General features: G+C 46.0%; 1 protein-coding gene across 2 annotated transcripts in view; it reads left to right on the top strand.

The window, feature by feature from the left end:
* The window catches only part of LAMA1 (laminin subunit alpha 1), a 148,057-nt gene extending 123,939 nt beyond the window's left edge, over positions 1-24,118 (top strand). For both annotated transcript variants that reach the window (XM_044773411.2, XM_014851864.3), the window contains exons 49-63: positions 1,661-1,811; positions 2,556-2,700; positions 3,185-3,326; positions 6,497-6,611; positions 6,801-6,971; positions 9,676-9,836; positions 10,561-10,746; positions 12,166-12,301; positions 13,649-13,761; positions 17,421-17,610; positions 18,159-18,317; positions 19,111-19,264; positions 20,507-20,640; positions 22,906-23,128; positions 23,764-24,118. In XM_044773411.2, the coding sequence (XP_044629346.2) occupies positions 1,661-1,811; positions 2,556-2,700; positions 3,185-3,326; positions 6,497-6,611; positions 6,801-6,971; positions 9,676-9,836; positions 10,561-10,746; positions 12,166-12,301; positions 13,649-13,761; positions 17,421-17,610; positions 18,159-18,317; positions 19,111-19,264; positions 20,507-20,640; positions 22,906-23,128; positions 23,764-23,924 (2,341 nt within the window). In that variant the 3' untranslated portion in view covers positions 23,925-24,118. The remainder of the gene's footprint in view (positions 1-1,660; positions 1,812-2,555; positions 2,701-3,184; positions 3,327-6,496; positions 6,612-6,800; positions 6,972-9,675; positions 9,837-10,560; positions 10,747-12,165; positions 12,302-13,648; positions 13,762-17,420; positions 17,611-18,158; positions 18,318-19,110; positions 19,265-20,506; positions 20,641-22,905; positions 23,129-23,763) is intronic.
* Positions 24,119-24,544: the final 426 nt, after the last annotated feature.

Raw genomic sequence — 24,544 nt, forward strand, 5'->3', positions numbered from 1 at the left:
TCTTCCTGTGGCCCGCCTGGGAAACAGGTACCTGGCTGACGAGAGAGGCATGTGGACCTCGTGGTCACAAAATGGAAGCCACACGTGGGGGAAAACCCCTGAATTGTGTCATTGACCTCAGGAGATTCGCAATCATAGCATTATTTTGTTTGAATTCATCCATCTTCATGGCCACCTCCCTTGGGCGGGCCCTGCTGAAGGGGAGAAGACAGAAGTGAAGATTCCACATTGTTGGGAACAGAGAACTCAGGAGCCCTGGGGCGGGAGAGGGTGTGCATGGCGGGATGAGACAGATTTCTGGAACCTGGCTTCACCATTTTCTTGGTGTGTCTTGAGCAAGGTACTTAATCTTTGAGGTTCACCTTTTAATAGGCAAAATGGGGACCCAGAGCACAATAATCAGAGCTGAAATGGAGCAAACGTTTGCTGTGCTCCAGGCATTGTTTTAAAAACTTTACATGTATTAAATCAGGTATAGCTCTCCCAAAGAGGTTCTGTTGTTATCCCTATTTTATAGATGGGAGGATGAAGCATAGAGAGGTTAGGTAATTTTTATGGGTTCATACAGCTAGTAAGTTGGGGAACTGGGATTTGAACCCCAGCAATATGGTTCTAAAATCTGTGTCCTTAACCACATGAAACTCTGGTCAGCCAAGAAATAGAGCAATAGAACATGCTTTCAGGAAGCCACAGGTTTAGGAATTAGTTAAGAATGAAGCCACAGTTTAAATTTATGCAGAGTGCATTTCCTTTATACTTCCTGAAAGAGATAGCAAGACAAGAACTTTTCAGAAAAAGCTGGACTGCGGGAAGCTGCAGGCTCTGCTGTTTGTGGTTTTTGTTAGTGGAGACAGTCTCACTGTTGCTATTCTGTCCTGCCTGGAGATGTGGCACTGAGTTTGGTGATTACACCTTCAACTGGGAAAAATTCAAATTCATACCCAAAAACACCCTAAGCTACGTTTCACGCTCCAGCCCTGTGATATTCCAGACAGGTATTTTTTCAACATCACGACACTGTGTTCAGATGAACTTACTTTGTAACTCGGTAGTGAATCAAGCCAGCCTTTTGAGGTGCGAGGAAGACCGGAAGACACACGTACCTGAGAAGTGCTGTGGCCTGTGTCACAGAACTCCATTTAAGCTCATCCTGCAGAGTTTTGAGCTTTTTTTGTCAATGATTTGTGTGTGTGCAATGATCCTTCTGGTATGTTGGTACATATTTATTTTCCATCGTACTTTGAGTTTAGCTGATGCATTAGTTAAACCCAGTGGAGGGTGACAAATGTCAGTGTGAAAATCCCTCTGTAGGCACTAGAATTAAGACAGGACAATTACACTAAAGGAAGTCAGAGCAAATGGCAGAATCTGGCTGATGAATAGCAACACTCATAGCAGTTATCCGACCTTGGAAGAACTTTCTTTTGACTGCAGTGAACTTGCCTACTTTACCTTTCTGTTTCTTGTAAAGCAATTGGGCATTTGTCCTCATAATCCCACGGCAAGCATATTTTAAGACACCGTGACGCCCACTTGCTGTCAAACACTGGAGCTAACAGCTCTGTCACCATTTCTGCGCGGGAGCACTCTGTCCCGTGCCATTTGGGCTCTGTACCACCTTCCTGAGAACGCCTTGTATCTCACCTGCTGTGCTTTGCAGCCCCCAGAGTGACGACTCCTCCTTCCATTTCGACGGGAGCGGGTACTCTGTCGTGGAGAAGACGCTCCGGGCTACCGTGACTCAGATAATCATGCTTTTTAGTACCTTCTCACCTAATGGGCTGCTTCTCTACCTTGCTTCAAACGGCACCGTAAGAATCTTTATGGGTCCCTGGGCCCTACTGTATATATACAGTTAGATTGCTATGAGGATGTTTATGCTTAATGATTGTTTTAGGAGCCTATTAATAGAATATTAATCAGAGCTGAAATGGAGCAAACGTTTGCTGTGCTCCAGGCATTGTTTTAAAAACATATATCTGCCATACTGTTTCCCCATTTTAAATAATTTATTATATTAATAAAAATTTGTTGAAGAACCTTTGGAAAATACAGGAGAGCACCAAGTAGCAAACAGCTTTCCCATTGTTATAGCCCTTGCTTAGTCATTTGTTACTAAATTTTGAGCCGAAACAACGTCTTGTTCTGTGTCCACGCTGACCGCTGCGGCCTCACCTGAAATCCATCCACACGAGTTTTCTGGTCCTGCTTTTATCTCATGTGCTGGTGATTTCTCTCAATCTTGTAGCTTTGTTTTTAGAACTGGCCCGTTTGTCAATCTAAATGAACAGGATATGAAGAGGCTGCGCTTCTCTTACTCAATTGTAGATTTTGGTAACAATGAATTTATCTCACTACATCTGTGGAGTATTCTAGAAAGCCCGTGTGGACACTTTCAGTTTCACAACAGAGACTTCTGGCCGTTGGGCCAGGGCCAGTTTTCTCTGTTCATCTTTGGGTTTCTGTGTACCGCCCCACCAACCGTGTCTTGAACGGAAAGGAAGTCTTGTGAGAACGATGTAGCCGTTAGGGTAAGTATTCTCTCTTCTTTACAGAAAGACTTTTTATCCATCGAGCTGGTCCACGGCAGAATTAAAGTAACAGTTGACCTGGGCTCCGGGCCTCTTGCCCTTGTTACGGACAGACGCTACAACAACGGGACCTGGTACAAAATTGCCTTCCAGCGAAACCGAAAGCAAGGTAAGTGCGTAGACGGACGGTCGGGATGTCGGTCACCCTCATGGGAATAGAAATCCTTCAAAGTCAGCCATATTTATTTACTTTAGCTTTCTGGGTATTCTTGAAAGATATTCTAATTGAAAGCCACTGTTCTCTTTGGAATACTAAGCACCAGGACTCACATTTTGCTGGGGGAATATTATAATTCTGTTTGTCTGTGGTTTCCAAGTGCATTATTTAACATTAAATGCTGAATTGGAATCAAGAATCAGATTCATTCTATTTTCTTCCACACACATCAGCTATCATTTAGTGATGTGTATCTGGATTTATTGACTTTTGTACAGAATATCTTCATTTAATAGCCAAGAACATTTGTTAGTCAAATTTGCAGAATGTAAGAGCATGTCTTTGTTAGTGAACTTTGTCAGTAGAAGTCTGTGTTTTACTTTTATGTAGAAAGGGATTTTCATTTTCTTATTTATTCCTTTCGATCTCTTTTTAGGCCTCCTAGCCGTGATTGATGCGTATAACACCAGTTCTAAAGAAACCAAGCAAGGTGAAACTCCAGGAGCGTCTTCTGACCTCAATCGTCTTGATAAGGATCCAGTGTATGTGGGTGGATTACCTAGGTCAAGAGTTGTAAGGTAGGATGTCACAGTGCGGAATTTACCACTGTCTTAGTTTCCTAGGGCTGCCAAACAAGGTACCACAAACTGGGCAGCCTAAAGGACAGAGATCTCTTCTCTCACAGTTCTAGAGCCTACATGTACAGTATCAAGGTGTCGGCAGAGTTGCTGCCTTCTGAGGACTGTGAGAAGGAGTTTGTTCCAGGCCTCTCTCCTAGCTTCTGCAGCTTCAGGCGTCCCTCAGTGTGTAGATCATGTCTCTGTGTCTACAAAGCCTTCCCTCTGTGCGTGCATCTCTCTGTGTCCACGTCTCCCCTTTTTGTAAGGACACCAGTCATATTGGATTAAGACCTGCCCTAACGACCGCATCTTACCCTGATTCCATCTGCAAAGACCCTATTTGCAAATAGGTCACAGTCACAGATCCTGGGGGCTGGGACTCAGCATCTTTCAGGGAGGACACAGTTTAACCCAAGAGGTGTATTTCGATTCAAACCACTCTATGCCATAGTAACCGGGAAGGGAAGAAAGCCTTCTGCAGTAAACTTAATGATTTTATATTTATTGCCTTGGGAACATCTAGAAATTGTTGCTGTGGTGTATTTGGAGACCCACTTTCCATCACAAGTCATTCTCCTCTCTATACATTTTAGAGTAGTAGAATCTCCTTCTAGGCAAAAAACCTCCATATTTTCTGCAGAGTTATCTGGATTTCCCTTTGTGTAATTAGAGTGAATAAAGTGTGTGACAGTTGAAAGACCAGCATCAGGAAGTTAGATGAAAGATGGCAGATAAGAAAGGCAGTGAAATCCTTGTAGAACACTGATTCACGAGTGACTTTGTGACTTTAATAATTTACATAGAATTTCTGTAGTTCACTGCCCTCACTTTTGTAATTTTGAATTGGAAATATTAAGGTCTAACTTGTTTTACAGAAGCTCTTAATTTTTTTTTTTAAAGATTTTATTTTTTTCCTTTTTCTCCCCAAAGCCCCCCAGTACATAGTTGTATATTCTTCGTTGTGGGTCCTTCTATTTGTGGCATGTGGGATGCTGCCTCAGCGTGGTTTGACAAGCAATGCCACGTCCACGCCCAGGATTCGAACCAACGAAACACTGGGCCGCCTGCAGCGGAGCGTGCAAACAACCACTCGGCCATGGGGCCAGCCCCTCTAACATTTTTTTTTAAGTCACATATGAAAGGCCAGCAGTCAAGGCAAGGCAGCCTCCAGGGAGCAGGGTCTTCAGACGTCCACACTTACTCGCCCAGCGCAGTGGTTTTCAAATGTGTATTTGCGGCAATACCCGGTCTTCACACTGAGTTCTCAGACAGCGTCCTAATGTGTGGCACATGAGTGCAGCCACTCCAGGTGCTATGGGTCAAGCAGCCCAGCATCCACTCCCCCATGCCCTCCTCACCTTCTCTTTGCCAGAAATTTTGGGAAGTTCAAGGAAATAGTTTACGACCCCCACCCGCTAGTCTTGGAAATGAATGCACTGAAACTTCAGGGAGCTGCTCACTTGCCCGGGTCTGGCCCTCTGCCAAGACAGAGCCAGGACTGGAAGCCTGTCTCCTAATCCTGATTCCATGTATCAGTCCCTCGTGTGACGGCACTGGGGGTGCTCCTGGAGCAACAAGTTGTGTCATGGCTCATCTGTGCTTTGCCTAAATGGCACAGAGTGTAGACACTGGAGAAAAGGACAAAGCCCTTTTTCTAGGAAGACATCCCAGATCACAGCCTTTCATGCTAGAAGGGACTTGGATATCATTGAGGCCAGCCTCCTCACTTACAGTGGAAGAAACTGAGATCCAAAGAGGTTGAAATTTGCTTAATGGTCCATAGCTCATTTCTCAACACAGAGAGAAAAAAAAGTTTAGACGTGACTCTAACAGGAAACCATGTTTCTGCAAAGTTCTCCTGTGACTGGCTGATGCTTAAGAATATAACTTGGAGAGCCAGCCCTGATGGCCCAGTGGTTGAAAAGTTGGGCACTTTCACTGCTTCGGTGGCCCCGGTTCATTTCCCAGTTGTAGAACCACACCACCTGTCTGTCAGTTGCCATGCTATGGTGGTGGCTCACACAGTTTTCTGCAAGGACGTACAGCTAGGATACATAACCACGTCCTGGGGCTTTGGGAACTCAAAAAAAGGAATATTGGCAACAGATGTGAGCTCAGGGTGAATCTTTCTCTGCAAAAAAACACAAAAAAGGGGCCAGCCTGGTGGCACAGTGGTTAAGTTCACATGTTCCACTTCAGTGGCCTGGGGTTCACCAGTCCAGATCCTGGGTGCAGACATATGCACCGCTTGTCAATCCATGCTGTGGTAGGCTCCCCACATATAAAGTAGAGGAAGATGGGCACAGATGTTAGCTCAGGGCCAGTCTTCCTCAGCAAAAAGAGGAGGATTAGCAGCAGATGTTAGCTCAGGGCTAATCTTCCTCAAAAAAAAAAAAAAAACAAATCAAAAACAAAAAACCCAATTTGCCTTCCTTCTGAAAAAAAGAGTTTAACTTGGAGATGTTCAGGAGTCTCCATATTCTTGAAGTGAGAGCCTGACCACCTTACAGCCTCACCCCACTTATTACAGGAGTGTGGCAAGTTCTGTTACGAAAAATATAGTATTGACTTGGAGCCTAAGAAATAGGGTTTTAAAAAATCCCAGACTTTACCAAATTCTGTTATTTCCTTCAGGACAGAGTTCATGAATGTGCTATATGGACAACAGCAGACAACTTCTGTAGCCGTGTGAGCCTAGAAAATAAGCATGCCTGCACTTGGCCCGTGGGAGCAAAGGTTCTGCTCCCTGGAGCCTGGACTGCAGTCTGTGCTGTAACTCCCTTCTCACAGTGCTCTGCCTTCCTTACCATTAGCCCATGTTTCAACGAGTATATTTAAATCATAGTAACTATAATCGTTTCCCTTAAAATAGTAAACATACGTTTATCCAGGTCACCATCTAAGTAGTCCAACTCACTACATTTGATCCTTTCTTTAGTCCTAAGAAGAGCATTTGTTTGAAGTTTTCACCGTCAATATCCTTCTTAGAGGGAGGCCTAGACATTTCTGCAGAATGACACATGGAAACACAGCTTCCTCATTTGTAGGTCCATTTTTATTCCTTCTTTCAAAAATGGTATTATAAAACCCAAATTTCATCATCGTTGTTCTCATGTCCTTCCCTGCAGGAAAGGTGTCACCAGCAAAAGCTATGTGGGTTGTATCAAAAACCTGGAAATATCCAGATCGACCTTTGATTTACTCAGAAATTCGTATGGAGTGAGAAAAGGCTGCGTACTGGAGGTGGGAAGCATCTTGTTAATGTTGGAATGAGTTTCTATAAATGCCTACTGATTTACCAACATAATAAGGGAACACAGTCTAGACCAGTGGGGTGGGAGAAATGACGGGGAAGCCAGCAGTACCCTCGGCACTGGGGGACTCAGCATGCAAGTGAGCCTGACGCAGCTTTTTCATCTCCTTTGTGATCAGCCTATCCGAAGTGTTAGCTTCTTGAAAGGCGGCTACGTTGAATTGCCACCCAAGTCTTTGTCACCAGAATCGGAATTGTTGGCAACATTTGCCACCAAGAACAGCAGTGGCATCATCCTGGCTGCGCTGGGCAAGCAGGGGCAGAAGCAGGGTCCTCGGCAGGCTCATGGGGTAAGTGAGCAGCTCAGACGCTATGGCTGCAGAGCCACGAGCTCAGGAAGGACATGACTTCGGGAAACACTGGATGGAAAATGACTTAGTCGTAAACGTTTATTGTAGCTGTGCACCTGGTTGTTTCTGGGCATGCATGTTTAACAAGTAAAAGGTACTACTGCTGAAAGTCTTTCCCTGATGAATCAGCGATTTTTTTGTGTTGTATAATCCATCTTCCTCGTCTAGCTACTGAGAAGATAGTGCTCCCTACCTCTAAGTCTTTTAAAACTCATTCGGATAGCATGTGCTGACTTTTCGTCCACGTTATGGTTGTTGCTCTTCATTCTAAGACTGAAACTATGTGCAATTTAGAGACTTTACCGAGTGCTGATGTACTGTCTTAGTGAAGTAGAGGCCACGCAACTACTGTTTACAGAGCGCTCTCCTCTACTATGCAGACATTGCTCTATAATTATGCAGAGTGAATGCTGCTTCCTGTATTTTGCTGAGGGAGAAATGGGTTCAGAGAGCCTGGTTAACCTGCCCAAAGTCACACAGCTGTTATATGTCAGAGCTCGGACTGACACACCAGTCTGCAGACCCCAAAGACCTCTGGAGCCACCTGGTGAAGGGCTAGCAATGACAGCCTGGTTTATAGGCTCCATTGACTGGAGCCCTTTTTCGTTTTTTTTATACTTGAGGTAAAATTCACATAACATAGAAGTAACCATTTTAGAGTGAACAATTTAATGGCATTCAGTTTTTTCACAATGTTTCAAGGCCACCTCCTCTATCTAGTTCCAAAACATTTTCATCACCCCAAGTGAACACCTATGCCATTAAGCAGCCGTTCCCCATTCCCCTTTCTCCTCACCCCTGGGAACCTGTATCTATGAATGAATTTACCTATTCTGTATATTTCATATAAATGGACACATAAAATGTATGATCTTTTGTGTCTTTCGCTTAACATGTTTTCAGGGTTCATCCATGTTGTAGCATGTATTGGTACTTTCTTTTTATGGTTGAATAATATTCCACTGTATGTACATAGCATCATTTGTTTATATTAGTTCATGGATGCACATTTGGGGTTGTTTCCACCTTTTCACTACTCTGAGTAATGCTGCTATGAACATTGGCATCCGAGTACCTGCTTGAGTACCTGTTTTCAGTTCTTTTGGGTATAGACCTAGGAGTGGAATTGCTGGGTCACATGGTAATTCTGTGTTTAGCTTTTTGTGGAACCATCAAACTGTTGTCCTCCACCAATCTTCATAGGACCACTTGCAAATCAAAGTCTGCTACTAAGTCAGCAGAAAGGAGTGTTGTCATCCATGCTAGAAAGGGTACTGTGGAACACTCACATTCCACTTCGGCTGATGGACCTCTCTTCAGTGTGGCAAAGAAGTTTTAAGAGCTTTAAACATTTTTAAAGGCTTCAGCTCTTTAATCCCACTTTCAGAAATATGAGAAACAATTTCAAAGGCTAAAAGAAGTTAAATGTTCATTAGGTATGGTAATAAAAAATTAGAAACTACCTACATTTTTAACAGTAAAGGAATGGATCCCACAATAAGATATCACCTCACACCTGTTAGAATGGCTAGCATCAAAAAGACAAGAGACAGCAAGTGTTGGTGAGGCTGTGGAGAAGAGGGGACCCTTGTGCACTGTTGGTAGAAATGTAAATTGGTGCAACCAAATAGAAAACAGTACAGAAATTCCTCAAACAATTAAAAATAGAACTATCATATGATCTAGCAATGGCACTTCTGGGTATATATGAGAAGGAAATGAAGTCACTATCTGGAAAAGAGATCTGTACCGCCATGTCCATATTGCAATATTATTTACAAAAGCCAAATTTGGAAACAACCTAAACATCCATCAACAGATGAATGGGTAAAATGTGGTAGATGTATATACAATGGAATATTATTCAGCCATAAAAAAGAAGGAAATCCTACTATTTGCAACAACGTGGGTGGACCTTGAGGGCATCATTCTAAGAGAAAGAAATCAGACAGAGAAAGACAAATATTGTGTAATCTCATTTATATGTGGAAACTTAAAAAACCAAACTCATAGAAACACAGAGCAGATTGCTGGTTGCCAGAGGTGGGATTGGGTAGGGGTAGGGGGGATGGGTGAAGGTGGTCAACTTACAACTTCCAGTTGTAAGATAAATAAGTTCTGGGGATGTAATCCCACAGTGACTGTATTATATATTTAAAGGTCGCTAAGGGAGGAGATCTCAAAAGTTCTCAACACAAGAAGAAAATTTTGTAACTATGTGAGGTGATGCATGTTAACTAAGCTTATTGTGGTAATCATTTTGCAATATATACATATATCAAATCATTATGTTGTACACCTTAAAATGATTCAATGTTATATGTCAGTTATATCTCAATAACACTGGGAAAAAAGAGATCAATGACATAATATATCTATTTGTTGTTACAAAATGTAGCAATAAATAAGTATGAAGACTACGTAGAAATGGAAATGTTTAATATGGTTAGTGATAATAGCATAATACAGAATGTCACTTATGTGAATAGAGATTAGAAGGTAATATACAAAATTTAAAATAGTTCTTTTAGATGGTCATATTCTTAAGAAGTTGCTTAGTTGGTGCTAATATTCGCACACTGTCTTCATTAGAGGATAATTTTTCAGCCATATAGTAATGTTTGTCTGTGGGAATTCTCTGCAGCCTTCCCAGTCCTTCTTTTCCGTCGCGCTGATAGAAGGCCACATTGAAGTGCACGTTAATGCTGGGGATGGAACAAGCCTGAGGAGAGCTCTCGTGCGTGCTCCCACGGGCACGTATGGCGACGGACGGGAACATTCCATCTCCTTGATCAGGAGTGGGAGGTATTTGTGTAATGAGGGCACGGTGACCTCCCCGGTAGGAACCTTGTTTTGATGCTCTTTCAGTGAAATGATTGGGATCATTAGTATGTCATTAGCATTTAGGGTTTCTCGTTAGCTTTCAGAGTTTAATAGTCCCAAAATAATTCTGAGATCTTGCCTAGAATACCTCCTTGGAAATCAATTTCACTGATTTTGTAATAAGATATTTGCAAACTTTTCATAATTGAGCAACCTTAACCCTGCCTGTTTCTAGGGCCCAATATAAGTTGTCTTTTCAGTGGGTTAATTCTGTGGCAGTTAATTTTATAGTAGCAATAAATATTATTATATCAATATGAAATAATAGACAGTCAAATATTAAATAGTAAAATAGTAGTGTTATATCAACATTCCTGTATATTTTCCTCTAAAAGTTTAGACCAAATGTTTTAAAAGCACATTGGACATTTTGTCACAGGTAAAGAAGTAAAAGAAAAACACCCTCCAGAAAGCAATTGAACTCAGTGAGGTTTAATAACATTCCATTCAGTTTGGGAGAATGTTCAATTGTAAGTTTTAATTTCCAAGATTCACCTTTTCACTCACACGCAACATCATGTTAAAATTCAGCTTCAGGAAACTTTTATTATTCAGTAAGGACTTGTGGAATTATGTATTAATATGAACAGTTATGTTTCATTTCATTTTAAAGCTTCTCTTTTACTTTTCTCCTTTTACCTTTTAGAATTCTCTCTGTCCAGTTGGATGAGACAACTCCTGTAGAAATGAAGTTGGGCCCGTCAGCGGAAAGCAGGACAATAAACGTGTCCAAGCTGTACGTAGGGGGCACTCCCCGGGGAGAGGGGCCAGCGGCACTCAGGATGAGAGGCTCGTTTCATGGCTGCATCCGGAACCTGGTCTTTAATGCGGAGTGAGTGTGACTGTGCGCTCAGCCCGGCTCTGGGCTTCCTGACCGTCGATGCTGAGTACTCACGCTCATCTGCTGTTTGAGATTGCCTAAAATTCTCCCAGTTCCTGAAGAACAAGTGATCCCCACTGTTCTATTAGGAAAGTCTCCCAAATTGATTTTATTGGATTAGAATGACTAGATCTGATCATCATGCGTTAAAAAATACCTCATTGAACATTAGTTCCACAGGACTGTCAATAAATAGCAGAAGTCAAGTACATTTTTGGCATGCATTTAAGACAATGTAGAGATTTGGGGATGCACGTTTCTTGCTGTCTTGAGCTCGAGCTCAAGCTTTAAAGGAGACTTTACGGCTGGGCTACTTGCAGCTTCAGGTTATTAATGGCTCCTCCTAAAACAGTTACTGTCTAATTAAGAACTGAAACTCTCTGTTCCCTGTGTAGAGCTCACAGTGAGCAAGAGAATTAACATGTGCCCACGGGCGTTTACTCTCTCCTCACTCATGTCTGCCTGGGGGGAGGGTGCGGGTGGGACTGAAGCCGTGCTCTGACCTGGGGGGACCAGAGTCTGCACAGGAGAAAGTGTGTGTGCGCTGAGCGCCGGGAGACCAGCCTGGCACTGTCCCCTTAGCTGGGCTGCTGACTTGGCTTATGACCTTGAGCAAAGACTTGGATCCTCTGTGGTCGCAGTGTCCTCTGTGAAAGAACCTCTTAAGAGTCTTTGAAATTCAAAAGAATAAAATGTTGCATTGGGTTTCAACACAATTATAATGTCAGAACCTCAGTTTAGTTATTTGTACAGTTGATATATTTATTTACCCAATTGTCTGTTTGTTAATTAACTGATTGATTAGGCATTTTCTTGCTCCTGAAAGCCATGAGGCTGGGAATTCAGTAGGGCAGAAATGTTTCTGTGCTGTTCGCAGCTGGGTCCTAGGAAACTGCCAGTAGGGTGTGCACGGAGAGGGGATGGGTTACAAAGGCTGCAGAGTAAAGGGACTTATGACCAGTGTAGTTTACGACTTCCTGGCAAACAGAACCTGTGAGAAAGAAATCAAGGTTTAATGGAGGCCACTGTGCAGTGCTGGGGGCCAGAGACAGAATCTTTCCCTGAGGCAGCCCGGCCCAGGCTGCGGGTGCAGAGAGCGTTTGAGGCGATTCTTGAGGAATGTTCAGGAATGGCCACGTGGACAACATGGGGCTGGGGTGGGGGGAGCCATTTCAGGCAGAGGAATCAAACAAGAGAAGATGTAAGATAGGATATGTGGACTTCCAGTCACTGAAAAAGGTGGTCAATTTGGTGACTCTGTGAGTAATATATTAATGGTTTTTAATGGATTTTAAGTGTTCAGTAATCAGATGACATTTGTTCATATGTTGGCTTGTTAATTGATTTTGAAAACACTTTGCTTGTGTCTAGACTTTTGGATTTCACGAGTGCAGTTGGCTATGAACAAGTGGACTTGGACACCTGCCTTCTTGCAGAAAGGCCTCTGCCGGCTCTTCATGGAGAGGACAAGGCGCTCCTGCCCGAGCCCCGGCCGTTACCGAGCCCAGTAAGAGAGGCTTTCTCAAATCATTTCGGGCAGGTCCAGTCAGAAACAAGAGCATAGCCCAGAGGATATTGAAATGGGGACCTTGTCACAGAGGGGCTGGGAAGCTGACTGAGCACACTGGAGCAATGACAGACGCCACCTGAGCCTAGGAGCAGGGCTGCCAAGGAAGCAGCGACTCTGAGCAGAGAGGGTCTCCTGGTGGGCACTAAAGCACAGAGAAGACAGGCTCTGCCAGGGGGCCACCTGGAGCTGCAAGGGAGAGAGTAACATGGGGCTTCGTGCATTCACCTGCCTCCAGTCTCCCAGCACTGCCTTCCATTGGCAGAAGCGGCTGGAAGCCATTTTTCAGAGGAGCCATTTTTCACAGGGGCTGTCCCTGTGATGGGCAGCAGAGCAGGCCCGGCGGGGAGTGCTTCTCCGAGCACACGTGCAGATGGCATGGCATGGTGTTGCCGGATTGCAGGTCATAGCGCTCTGGCACCCTCGGTTGGCTGCCATACAGCAAATTTTTTGGCCGAGTTCCTATAAGGACTCACTGTTACTTGGGGTTTAGTCAGAAACATGAAAATAGGTATTTATGTAAGCCATTGTACATATTGTTGCTTTAAGAAAAAAAGATTTGAGTCATCTAGGAAAAGCCAGTTTTGATGAAATATTTTTAACGGCAGTTGTTAGTTTTCATTTTCTTTTCTCTTTTCTGATTTCTCGGTTTCCTTGCTTGAAAGCATGCACTCTAATTATTTAGATGATGGCACAGTCATGCACAAAGCAGTCCCTTCTAAGCAGGGCCAGTCTCTGGGTTCAAGACAGTTCTCTTGGTAGCATCTGCCTACCCCAAGCCGGAAAACTGAGTCTGAGGCCTCATGTGGTCTGGAGTCGGCATGTGGAGGGGTGAGCAGAGCCCCTGCCAGCCCAGCTCCTCCTGGCTGCACTTTGCTCCTGTCCATGAGGAGTCAGAGGCCCTGCGGGGCCTGTCCCTGGGGGCACTTCCCATTTCCTGGGGCAGTGCTGCAGCTGCTCCTGAAGCTGCTCAGATTCACGGGCTCTTCCTAGAGCTGCCGGCCTTTGCCCCTTAGGTCCGATGGAAATTCTTTGCAATTTAAGTGAACTTGAGTGAGAATGAGGTGAAAAACAGGAGCTCTGATTGCCTTCTTGGAGAGAGAAAAGGATGGCGAGTGAATTCTTTAAAGCAAAGAAGATTAAAGCAGTACAGACACTGTGGTTATTTGTGGTGGTTAGTGTTCTGATACGATTGCTTCTGAGATGTTTTGTTCATGGAAAAAACTTGTATGTGTTAGTGGGGGTCCCAGCTGTGCGTGGCTGAGGGTCTGTGTGCGTCTCTTGCAGGAACGGTGTGCCCCGGACCAAGCCCCAGAGTATGTCCCCAATGCTCACCAGTTTGGCCTCACACAAGGCAGCCATTTCGTGTTGGCTTTCAACGAGTCATCTGTCAGAAAGAGGTAGGCTTTGTTCTCAAGTCCTCGTGAGGCGTCTCGTTGCTAGATGAGTCAGGGAGGCATTCTTCAGCAGCGGGTCTTTTCCAGAAGAAGCTTCTTGTATTTTATTTTGGAGTGCTCCACTGGCAACCAGCTGGCAGCAGGGAGAAGGCAAGAGAGGAATGTAGCCTTTGTGCAACTCAGAGCCTACAACGTGGTGGAGCGGGGTCCTGTGGTTGGTCTTTACCCCTTCTTGCTGGTGGCTGGGTGCTCCTCTCTGTGTGTGGAGGAAAGCCCCTAAGTATCCATGGAGCTCGCTGTTCACTCCAGAATCTCAAGGCCTCTGCATCTATCATCCTCTGGACTTTCAGCCCCATTCTGCTGTAAGCTCTCGCTAATCTGATAAAGTTGTCTACCCACACTCTTTCACTGTGCTTCCTAAAACTTGGTGCCACCGCCACACCCATCTGCACATTCCCTCTGGCCCTCACACCCGCCTGTCCCCAAGGACTCTTCTTCCATGAAGCCAGCTCACGTCCCACAGGTCTCGAGGCCTGGAGCCGCCCGAGGTCCCTCCGGATTCCACATTCCTCCTCCCTCCGCCTTTGAATCTCCAGCTCATGGGAAGTTCACGCCTTCAGATTCTGCTCTGCTCTGCACCTCTTATTGTCCTCATCTGTGACCACCGCCCCATCACGCCCTCCTCAGACCTGGGCTCGGGGTCGTTTTCCTACCACTCCGGCCGTTGTTCTCCATGAATTCTGCAGCCACCCAAGGCCGGACCTTTCGAGTCCTCTGGCTCCCATGTGTTGGGGGTCTTTTCCTCCTTGCTGCTCAGCCGCTTCTCCCTGTGGCCGTACCCTTGGCTCTTCCTGTGTCTATCCTCCCTCCCGAGTCTCTACTTTCCGCATGCTGTTAACCAGCCTTCTCCGCATCTGCACACCGTTACCTCCCGCTCCAGCTGCTCCTGAGCTGCATCCAGGCCTCCAGGCCCTCATGCTTTCTCATGCTCATCACTCCCCTCTCCAGCCCCCACACCACAATTTTTCCCCACCCAAATAGGTTTGCTGCCTTTATTACACATGTTCCCTGCAAACTTCCTTCATCCTCTTGTCTCTTCCACTGTGGCCGCAGGTGAAGCCTGCACTTGGCCTAATCCAGGCCAGAACCCAAGCTGGTGGTCAAGGCCGCAGAAATGCCCCTCTCTTTCCTACCTGGTTCGACGTTATAGCCATTGCTACGAATCTCAGATGAAACCTGCAAACTACATGGGGAGCGAATACAGTTTTAATTTTTCAAGCTTCTCTGGTCTGAAAACGCTGTACATCCCTACAGCTTCTCTTCACGCCCCAGCTGGTGACTTGCCTCATTGAGAAGAGAGGTTGAACTCCTGAGTCTGTCCCCCACCATGAGAGCACCCCCTGCCTTTGCCCCACCCTCCGCCTCTTCCCCTGCCACCACGCAGGAAGGGTCCTTGTTCCCTTGCTAGCCCTCCAGGTCCCGTCACCTCTCTCCCCTCCAGAACATCAGCGGCACCCACTGCTCCGTTTCATGCACGATTCCCATCGGCACGCAGACAGCATTGTGCCCCCATCAGCAGCAGTGATAGAAGAGAAGCCAACACTGTGCCAGAGACTGTCTCAGCATTTTACACACCCCCCTACCTTACTCCATAATTATCCTGTGAGGAAGGTATTAGTACCGTAGTTTCATAGACAGGAAATGGAGGCACAGGAAAGTTAAGTCATCTGCTCATAGGCACACAGCAGAGCTAACATTCAGACCAGGCACTGAGGCTGCAGCGTCTCTGCTGGTAACCACTCCCTCTAGCAGTTTCTCACTTTTAAAACAGAAACTCTCCAGGAGAATTCACGCACCCCCAAAACATGCGCAGTGTCCTGGCCCTGTCTCACAGTAAGGCTTCTTGAAAGAGCTGCCTTACGTGGTGGCCTGCCTCACCTCACCTCCCGTTCCTTCCCCGACCCACCCGGCCCGCCACCACAGTCACCCGAGCCCTGCTGGGCCCCACCCCGGGTGCCTTCTCTGCTGGGCCCTCAGCAGCACCACGCACGCTTAGCCTCCCAGCATCCTTGGCTGTCACAGCCCAGGCTCCCGTGATGTCCTGCTCTCTCCCTGCCTGCCCCTCCTCAGTTTCCTTTGCAGGCTCCTCTTCTGTCATAGAAGGCCCAGGGCCCCTTCCACATATTCTCCCAGGCTGGCCTTCTATATTCCAATGGCTTTAAAATACTATCTGTTTGCACCCACAACCACATCTCTAGCCCTGACCTCCACTTAGAACTCATGCGTCCTATACCCAACTGGCTACTCGACATCTCCAGGTGGAGTGGGACAGGCTCCTTGACCTCAACACCCCAAAAGAGAATTCAGTCTTCACTCAAACCTGCTGTCCTGGTATTTGCCATCTCTGTGGACATCATCACTGTTTACCTGGTTCCCCCAGGCCCAAACCTGCTGGTTGTTATTTTCTTTCCCTCACTCTCCAAATTCCGTCCATCAGCAAGTCCTGTTGCTTCTTCATTACAAGGGCTAGTTCTAAGCCTCGAGGAATTTACATTCTAAGGCAGTTTAGAGATTTGAAGGTAAAATGGGCCCCACAGAGGAAATGCTGCTCATGTGTCCAGTGTCCCTAGCCCTGTAGTCAGAGGGTAGGCCGCCCAGGTACAGCTTCCCTTCCACATCCAGTGCGGTCTGGTCTCTCACCATGGGCACCATCGGGGAATCCTGGCCATCAACTGTCACGAAGCCCTTTCTTTTCAAATACTCTATCTTAACCTGGAGCAAAACGAAAACATGCGTAATGTAAAGGGATCTGAGAAAACTGTAACAGATGCTAACATTTTATAAATTATTCACCCCCTCTGCCTCCCCACCATCACCCTGGTCTGAGCACCTTCCTGCCTCTATGCACTGTTGTGACAGCCACCTGCCTGACCTCTGCTGTCACCTTGCCCATCTGATTTGTTTTTCACATTGGAGATTCTTTTTAAGATGTAAATCAATCATGCCCATTCCCCTTCTTAAAACCCTCCTGTGACTTGTCAGAACCCCTCATCCCTGAGGATGGAGCCACGTTCTCCTTTCCCTGTCCCCTGTGCCTTAGTGACGTTGCACTTCTTTCTGTGGGAGGACACCCAGACGCAACCTTGCCTCCAGCCTGTGTGGTTCCATCTCCCACGTGGCCACACTTGAGGACTCCTGGCTGTCCGGCATAATCAGTTCACTGTTTTAACATTCTCTGTGTGTCTAAAAACAAACTGCAGGCCCTTCCTGCTCAGCTTTGTGGGGCCTGCTCCGCCTGTCAGAGACCTCAGCTGAAATAGCATCCTTCAGAGTGGCCTGCCCTGTCTATGTAAGGTAGCCACCGTTGGCCTCTACATGACCCAATTTTCACTCTCTGATGTATTTCTGGTGCTAGTGTCGTGAGAGAAGGGGCTTCCTCTGTGCACTGCCTTAGCTTCAGCTCCTAGCACACTTCCTGGCAGATGCAGGTCCTGTAACCGTGAGTTGAATGAGTGGATGGATAAATGAAGGAAGGAATGGATGACTCTCGCCTGAGATGTTAAATATAAATGTTGAAATAATTACTGAGTTCTCTCTTTATTTTAAAAAATACAAGGTAAAACTTATTCCTGTCTGAGGGCTTGGCTCTTGTTTTCCTCCAGGCTCTCGGTTCAGCTCAGTCTCCGAACGTTTGCCTCCAGCGGTCTGATCTACTACATGGCCCATCAGAACCACGTTGATTACGCCACCCTCCAGCTGCTGGGGGGCCGCCTCCACTTCCTGTTTGACCTTGGGAAAGGCAGAACAAAGGTCTCCCACCCCGCGCTGCTCAACGACGGCAAGTGGCACACGGTATGCTCTCAGGAGCTTGTGATCACTCGCCTGAGCTTTATTCCATCCATCCTCTGTGTCCGCTCCATTTCCCTGGAGTGAAGTTACTCCCTGTGACATCTAGTTTGCTTTGTGTCTGCTATCTCCCCTATAGAATGTAAGCTCCTTGCAGGCAGGGACCTTTTCTGCTTCCTGAAATATCCCAGACCTAGCTCAGTGCCGGACACCTAAGGGGCACCCAGCAAACCTTGGTGGAATGAATGAAAGGTACGAGAAATGTTGTCAACTTGACAAGAAGTAAATGAAGCCCGCCGGGGGCATGAGGGGGCCAAACCTGAGAGCCTGGCGTTTGCCGTCTTATAACTAGGACTCTGGAGCACTTTCTCTCACCTGTGCCTGCTTCCTGTCTTCTGCCAGGCTCGGTCTCTTCTCAGCACGCACTGTGTAACAAACAGTCTGAGGGTTTCATTCAGGTCATCACAGCCACAGCGGACAGACCTTGCTCACAAGCATCTGTTACGGTTTTCTCAGATCCCTTAACAATTATGCATGTTTTCATTTTGCTCCAGGTTAAGACAGAGTATTTGAAAAGAAAGGGCTTCGTGACAGTTGACGGCCAGGATTCCCCGATGGTGCCCATGGTGGGAGACGGGACTGCGCTGGATGTGGAAGGGAAGCTGTACCTGGGCGGCCTGCCCTCTGACTACAGGCCCAGGGACACTGGACACGTGAGCCGCCTTTCCTCTGCAGGGCCCATTTCCTTCATTGTGGCTGGGTTTATTTTGTAGAGGAACATGTTGATGTTTAACTTATCTTGTTTGGATCTGGGGCTTGGCTGCAAGATGCAAACCTTTCAGACCACATGCCTAGATTGTGTATTGGGGCTTCCCCTTAAAGCCTGACCTGCCTGTTAGTTAATGAATATTTCCCTTTCCACAGCCACTTGGCCACAGGAAAGTCCAGTGAATCTGTATTTGCAAATTAGAAAATTCCGCATTCTTTGTTTTCTTTTTTTTTTTAAAAGATTGGCACCTGAGTTAACAACTGTTGCCAACCTTCTTCTTTTTTTTTTTCTTCTCCCCAAAGCCCCCCGGTACGTAGTTGTATATGCTAGCTGTGAGTGCCTCTGGTTGTGCCATGTGGGACACCCCCTCAGCACGGCCTGATGAGTGGTGTTAGGTACACGCCCGGGATCCGAACCGGCGAAACCCTGGACCACGGAAGCAGAGCACACGAACTTACCCACTCTGCCACGGGGCTGGCCCCTGAAAACTCCACTTTCTGGATTTCTTGATTAAATAACACACTGTTTAGTCAAAATAATAGAAAATACCTTTACTGCATTATTAGCAAAGATACTCAAATAGTAGCTTTATGTTAGACATTCATGTGAAATATTGCAGCAATTAGATTTTAAAAACCAAAAAATCATATTTGAATGTGTTTTGTTGAAGTATAGGAAAAATCTGCCGTTGCCTTTCTCATGATAGCCCCCATCCACTCTCACATCACTTGGTTTAGATCACCCACAGCATCCCTGCCTGCATTGGGGAGGTGACAGTGAACAGCAAACAGCTGGACAAGGACAGCCCAGTGTCTGCGTTTGCAGTAACCAGGTGCTATGCGGTGGCCCAGGAAGGAACTTTCTTTGAAGGAAGTGGCTATGCAGCCTTTGGTATGTATTATCAACAATCTTGAAAGAAGTCTTTGGGATTCACCTGCACTCTAGGACAGTGCGGATCCGAGAATTCTGTGATCAGACAGGACCCACCGGCCAAGGCTGCAGCCTGACCACATTTAGTTCAGTGCTCCAGTTTATTCTCATTTCTCAACTTCTGATGTAAGAGACTTCTCACCTGTTTGCCGTCCCAACCGCCTGGCCGAGTCTGCCTCCCCCGGGAGTGGTACAGCTCCTGACAGAGGGGAACGTGTGGTGCTGACATCATCTGTACCTTCCCCAAATTTGTGTGAGCCATGCTCTCACTCTTCAAGTTAAAGGGGGCCTTTGAACTAAAAATCAGCAGCATAAAATGTCTAGACCGGCCAGCCAAGTCCAAGTCAGATTTGATGAAGAAATAAACTCCATTTAGATGTTGAAAATTTAACCAATTAGAAGTAGTGGAATTTAAATCTCTCAGCTGCCTTAGAGTGTAAATGCCTGGGGGCTTAGAACAGGCCCTTGGAATGGATCTGACGTCCCTCCGCATTTTAGGGACTTGATTTGCCAGGTAACGTCCTGTTTGCACTCAGAACCAGGGCGTGTTCTGCCTTCCGTCACAGGGACTACCTGCGTCTGGCTCTTAGCCTCAGGCTCCCCGGAGGGCTGGGCGGGAGATGGAGGGAGGGGGAAGCGAGCACACCCCTCTCCTTCACCCTGGCCACCACCTTCCCACCCTTCCTTCAGCCCTGGGCGTGGTAGCCACTGCCTGCTATCAGAATATCCCCAGCTCGGCTTCTCTGTCGCCTGAATAAAAGGTTCATTCGATTAAATCCCCACTTTTAAAAAAAGCTAGTGTGCACTCTGACTGATACACTCAGTAAATGATCAGATACTGGTACGGAGATGTTGGGAAAGTAAAGTGGACTATTCCCTGATAGATGGCGAAGGGATTATATGGATCAGCCCCTACTGATTCTTGCCCTGCGTGGCTCTAGATGAGAGGACGTGCCTCCTTCGGCTCTAGTCTGGCTTAGCCCAGCTGACTGCACGTCTTTTTTAAAAATGATGTGGAAGCTGAGGCTCAGAGGTGACTTGCTCGTGGGGATGGCGCTGGATCCAGAGAAAGAGCTAGAACTAGGTGTCCTGACCCTCAGTTGGGAGCCAGAATGCAGTCAGCAGCCCGTGGCCTCTCTGGGCCGGGGCCTTCCTGGGCCAGCAGGGCTCACCCCTTCCTCTGGGCCATCCTTGTGTTTTCAGCCAAAGAAGGCTACAGAGTCGGATCAGACGTGAACATCACCCTGGAGTTCCGTACCTCCTCAGAGAACGGCGTCCTCCTGGGCATCAGCAGTGCCAAAGTGGACGCCATCGGATTGGAGATTGTAAATGGCAAGGTAGGTGCTTCATCTTAATGGGGTTGCTCCTCACCCAGTGTCGGAAACAGAGCAGTTGAGAAACAGTAGAAATACCTAGATCCAATTTCCAGTTATCCACTTTAATGGAATGGAGGAAAGGTTCAGTTAATATTAAAAAATAGATAATCCTAAAAAGTTTCTTAAAAGTAACTTCTTTTATAATTTTGAAATTAAATTTAAAGCAAAATTGCAACTACGTCAAAGAACTTTTTTCCCTGGACCATCTGAAAGTAAGTTGTCACCCTCCCTAATATTTGTTAACTTTTTCTGTGGAAGTAATTATAGATTCACAGGAAGTTGCAGTGAAATGTACAAGGAGGTCCTCATGCACCCCTCACCCAGGCTCCCCCGGTGTTTGCATCTTGCGTATCTCTAGGACATCAAATCCATAAAAGTGACCTTGGCACAATCCACAGTTTTTACAGTGGCGCTAGTTATACATGTACGTGTGTGTGCAGCTCTACACAGTTTTACCACGTGTGTGGCTTTGTGTACCCACCACAATCAAGCTAATTATACCATTCCACCAGGCGCCCTCGGGCTGCCCCTCCACAGCCACACCCACTCCCTCCCCCTGCCTCCCTCATCTCTGCCAACCACTGAGCTGTTCTCCACCTAACTGTTATTTCACGGGTGTCACAGAAATGAAATCATGCAGTGTATGTCCTCTTGAGATTGGCTTTGCACACTCAGCTTCATTTCCTGGTGGTTCATCCAGGTTTCTTGCATGTATCAAACTGCTTTCAAACTGCCTCCTTCTGAGTTTCTCTGATTCTCATTCTTCTTCCTCTCCCCTTTGGGGCCACTTGGGTGCAGGCAAGATGTGAGGGAAGGGAGTCTTGATTGCTCTTTTTCTTTTCTGCGGGCTCTCTCCTGCCAGCAGTTGAGGAGAGAGCCCAACTCTCCCGGTCTTCAGGCACAGCCTCTGTCTTTTGTCCACTAGGCCAGTTGTCCATGGCCGGTTGCAAGGAGCAATCTGAGGTCTCAGGAGTGAGAGGAGCAGTGCCAGTGCGTGGGAACGGCTCCTGGAGATTGGGCCAACACCCCTTGCAGATCAGGCTTCCCATCCCAGCTGTCATGAGCGTGCTGCCCCTTCACCTGCAGCCACCTTCCATGTGCCCCAGAGAGTGGGATGAGAACTTGGGAGTGTCTGCCGTGCCACTCACAGGCCATGGGGAAGCAGGGCGGTGGTCTCTCTGCTTCTCTCTCTACCTAAGTGCATGTTGCCACCATTTCTACTGCACTGTGTTCAACTCATGTTGTTGTGGGACCAAGATGCTAGAATCTTCTTGAGCTACTGCCTCTGGGAAGGCAAGGAACAAGTCTCTATGCTGTAGTATTTTTCTACTTACCCCGCACTGGGTTTTTGGTTCCTAGGATATCCTAGGATGGGCGTGGGGCCGATGGAAGGAAGTCCCATCTGACCTTTTGCTCTCTGCCTCTTCTCCCCTCTCACTTCATCCTCGTGTCAAAACAAAACTGCCTCTACATCATATTGCTGCCTCTTTACACTGTGGCTTGGACCCAGCTTTTTCCTCATCTGTACTTTAAAAAAATTTTGAAAAATTTTGCATATTTTACATGACGTCTCAAAAAATGTTACCAGAAGTATAATAGTTACAAAAAAATGTAGTTTCTGATGTAGTTTTACCTCTATTATTGGCTTATTATTTATTGTTTAAAACATTTTTAGTGGTTTCCCAGGGTTCATAATACACAACTTGAGTTTGTCACAGTCTATCTTGAAATAATTAATACTGAGTAGCTTCCCATATAGCATAAGAACCTTACAACAGTATACTTATGATTCTTCTCTCCCATCTTTTGCAGGTCAGGTTTTTCTGTGTTACCGCTCGCTGTGGTGGGGCATCTGTAGTCAGAAGGGAGTTAGTAAATTTCCCTTCATGGGTGCCAGTGACTGCCATGAACTGACACCCTCAGTAAACTGCCAGCTCCTGCTGTCCTGAAAATGAGCACTGAGCTGAGGATGCAGTGCTAAGCTGGTGGCTCAGCCTGCTCCCATGCATGTGCTCATTTGCTCTTTCTGAAATTTGAGGAATAAGATGGCATCTGAATCCTTTAAGAGGCTGTTTTTCAGAACTATTATTTGTTTTTCATAGTGAGCCCTCCTTTTTAGCAGAATCTTAGATTTTATCCACGACAAGAGCATTATATAAATGGACTGTGTTCCTTAAATATGGAAAAATTCCCCAAGATATTCACTTGTGTCTGTTGTTTGTTTAGATCTTGTTTCATGTTAACAATGGCGCTGGAAGGGTAACAGCCACATACGAGCCCAAAGCTACCAGTGCTGTCTGCGATGGGAAATGGCACACACTTCAAGCTAACAAAAGCAAACACCGCGTGGTTCTGATCGTTGATGGGAACGCAGTTCGTGCTGAAAGTCCACATCCGCAGTCCACCTCGGCAGACACCAACAATCCCATTTATGTGGGTGGCTATCCTGGTACGTGCGGACGTCTGGTCTGCTCGTTCGCTTTCAAGGGGCATTGGCACTGGGAGAAGCCTCAGTTCAAGTGACTATAGCATAGAGATGAAGAAAAATACATGGTTCGGGTGACAAATCCTTTACCATTTTAGAAAAGCTATTTCAAATACCTAGGAAGTCTTGGAAAAATTAAAATAATCTACACACATAAATGGATCATTAGGTAAGACTCTGAGAACACTGCGTGTGACGTAAACTAAGCTGGATGCCTTGACTGAGGCGAATCGTCCTAGATGACTCCCAGAGCAGGGAATCATTTGGGGTGGGTCATCATTTTAGAGGACAAACATTGTCTTACCCTCTCACACTGATTTTGGATTAAGTTATGCATTCCAGAATTTCAAGTAATTGTTACAAATGATAATAAAATAAACATCTCTTTTATGATTTTTTAAGTCACAACTCGGCCTTAAAATTATTACATATTAGAAGTTTTCATTGACATGCTATCACTGAAGCCACGTAAGTGGAAGAATACTATCCTAGTTTTTATACAGAAGCCACTTGAGATTATTTTTGCTCCTATCGTGCTATCCATGTGCTATCATTTAACAAAATTAAGCAACACTTACCTTTTGTTCTTTCCTGAACAGCTGATGTGAGACAAAACTGCCTGAGCAGCCAGACCTCCTTCCGGGGATGTCTGAGAAAGCTCGCGCTCCTTCACGGCCCGCAAGTGCAGTCCTGCGACTTCAGCAGAGCTTTCGACCTTCAAGGCGTTTTCCCTCATTCCTGTCCTGGGGCTGAGCCCTGAACTTCAGGGAGGCTCCTCAGCTGGCAGTCATTGCTTATATTTTGAGGAGAATTACTTTTGTGATTAAAATCTCTTCAGTTCAGATTTCATTTCCAACTCAGGTTAAGTGTTTCCTGAGAGAAACTTTGTGTTTATGTTAAACTAAAGCGACATGTACAACAGATACCTCTATTAAATAGTTTAAAATGTAAATTGGATTCATTGGTTCTCTTCTTTGAAGTTTTTTTAATGAATCTTTGTAAACATTGAACATTCTGTTGATTACTTGATGGTATTTTATGTTTTGCATTTTGAGCTTTTAGAAAACAAAATATCACTACAAACTATAATAGATTAGAGTATGAATACTTTCATTTCTTTACCAAAATTTTAAGCTCCGATTTCCACAACAGACAAGCAATGCTGTTGGTTATGTTCCAGCAGAAGGCACCAGCTGTTTGCCACATAAGCCTTCCTATGGGCTGCAGGAAGTCACAGGGGCAAAGGGACACAGGAAGCAGACAGAACCTCCTTCAGATGCATCCTTGTTCCATCAGTGATATCGAACCTGAGGTGAGTTCGCTCACCCGTTGCTCAGCAAGCCAATCTCTGACACCAGGTGTAGTGGAAGAAAGTAGGAC

The sequence above is a fragment of the Equus asinus genome, chromosome 7 (assembly GCF_041296235.1).
Source record: "Equus asinus isolate D_3611 breed Donkey chromosome 7, EquAss-T2T_v2, whole genome shotgun sequence".
Lineage (NCBI taxonomy): Eukaryota > Metazoa > Chordata > Mammalia > Perissodactyla > Equidae > Equus > Equus asinus.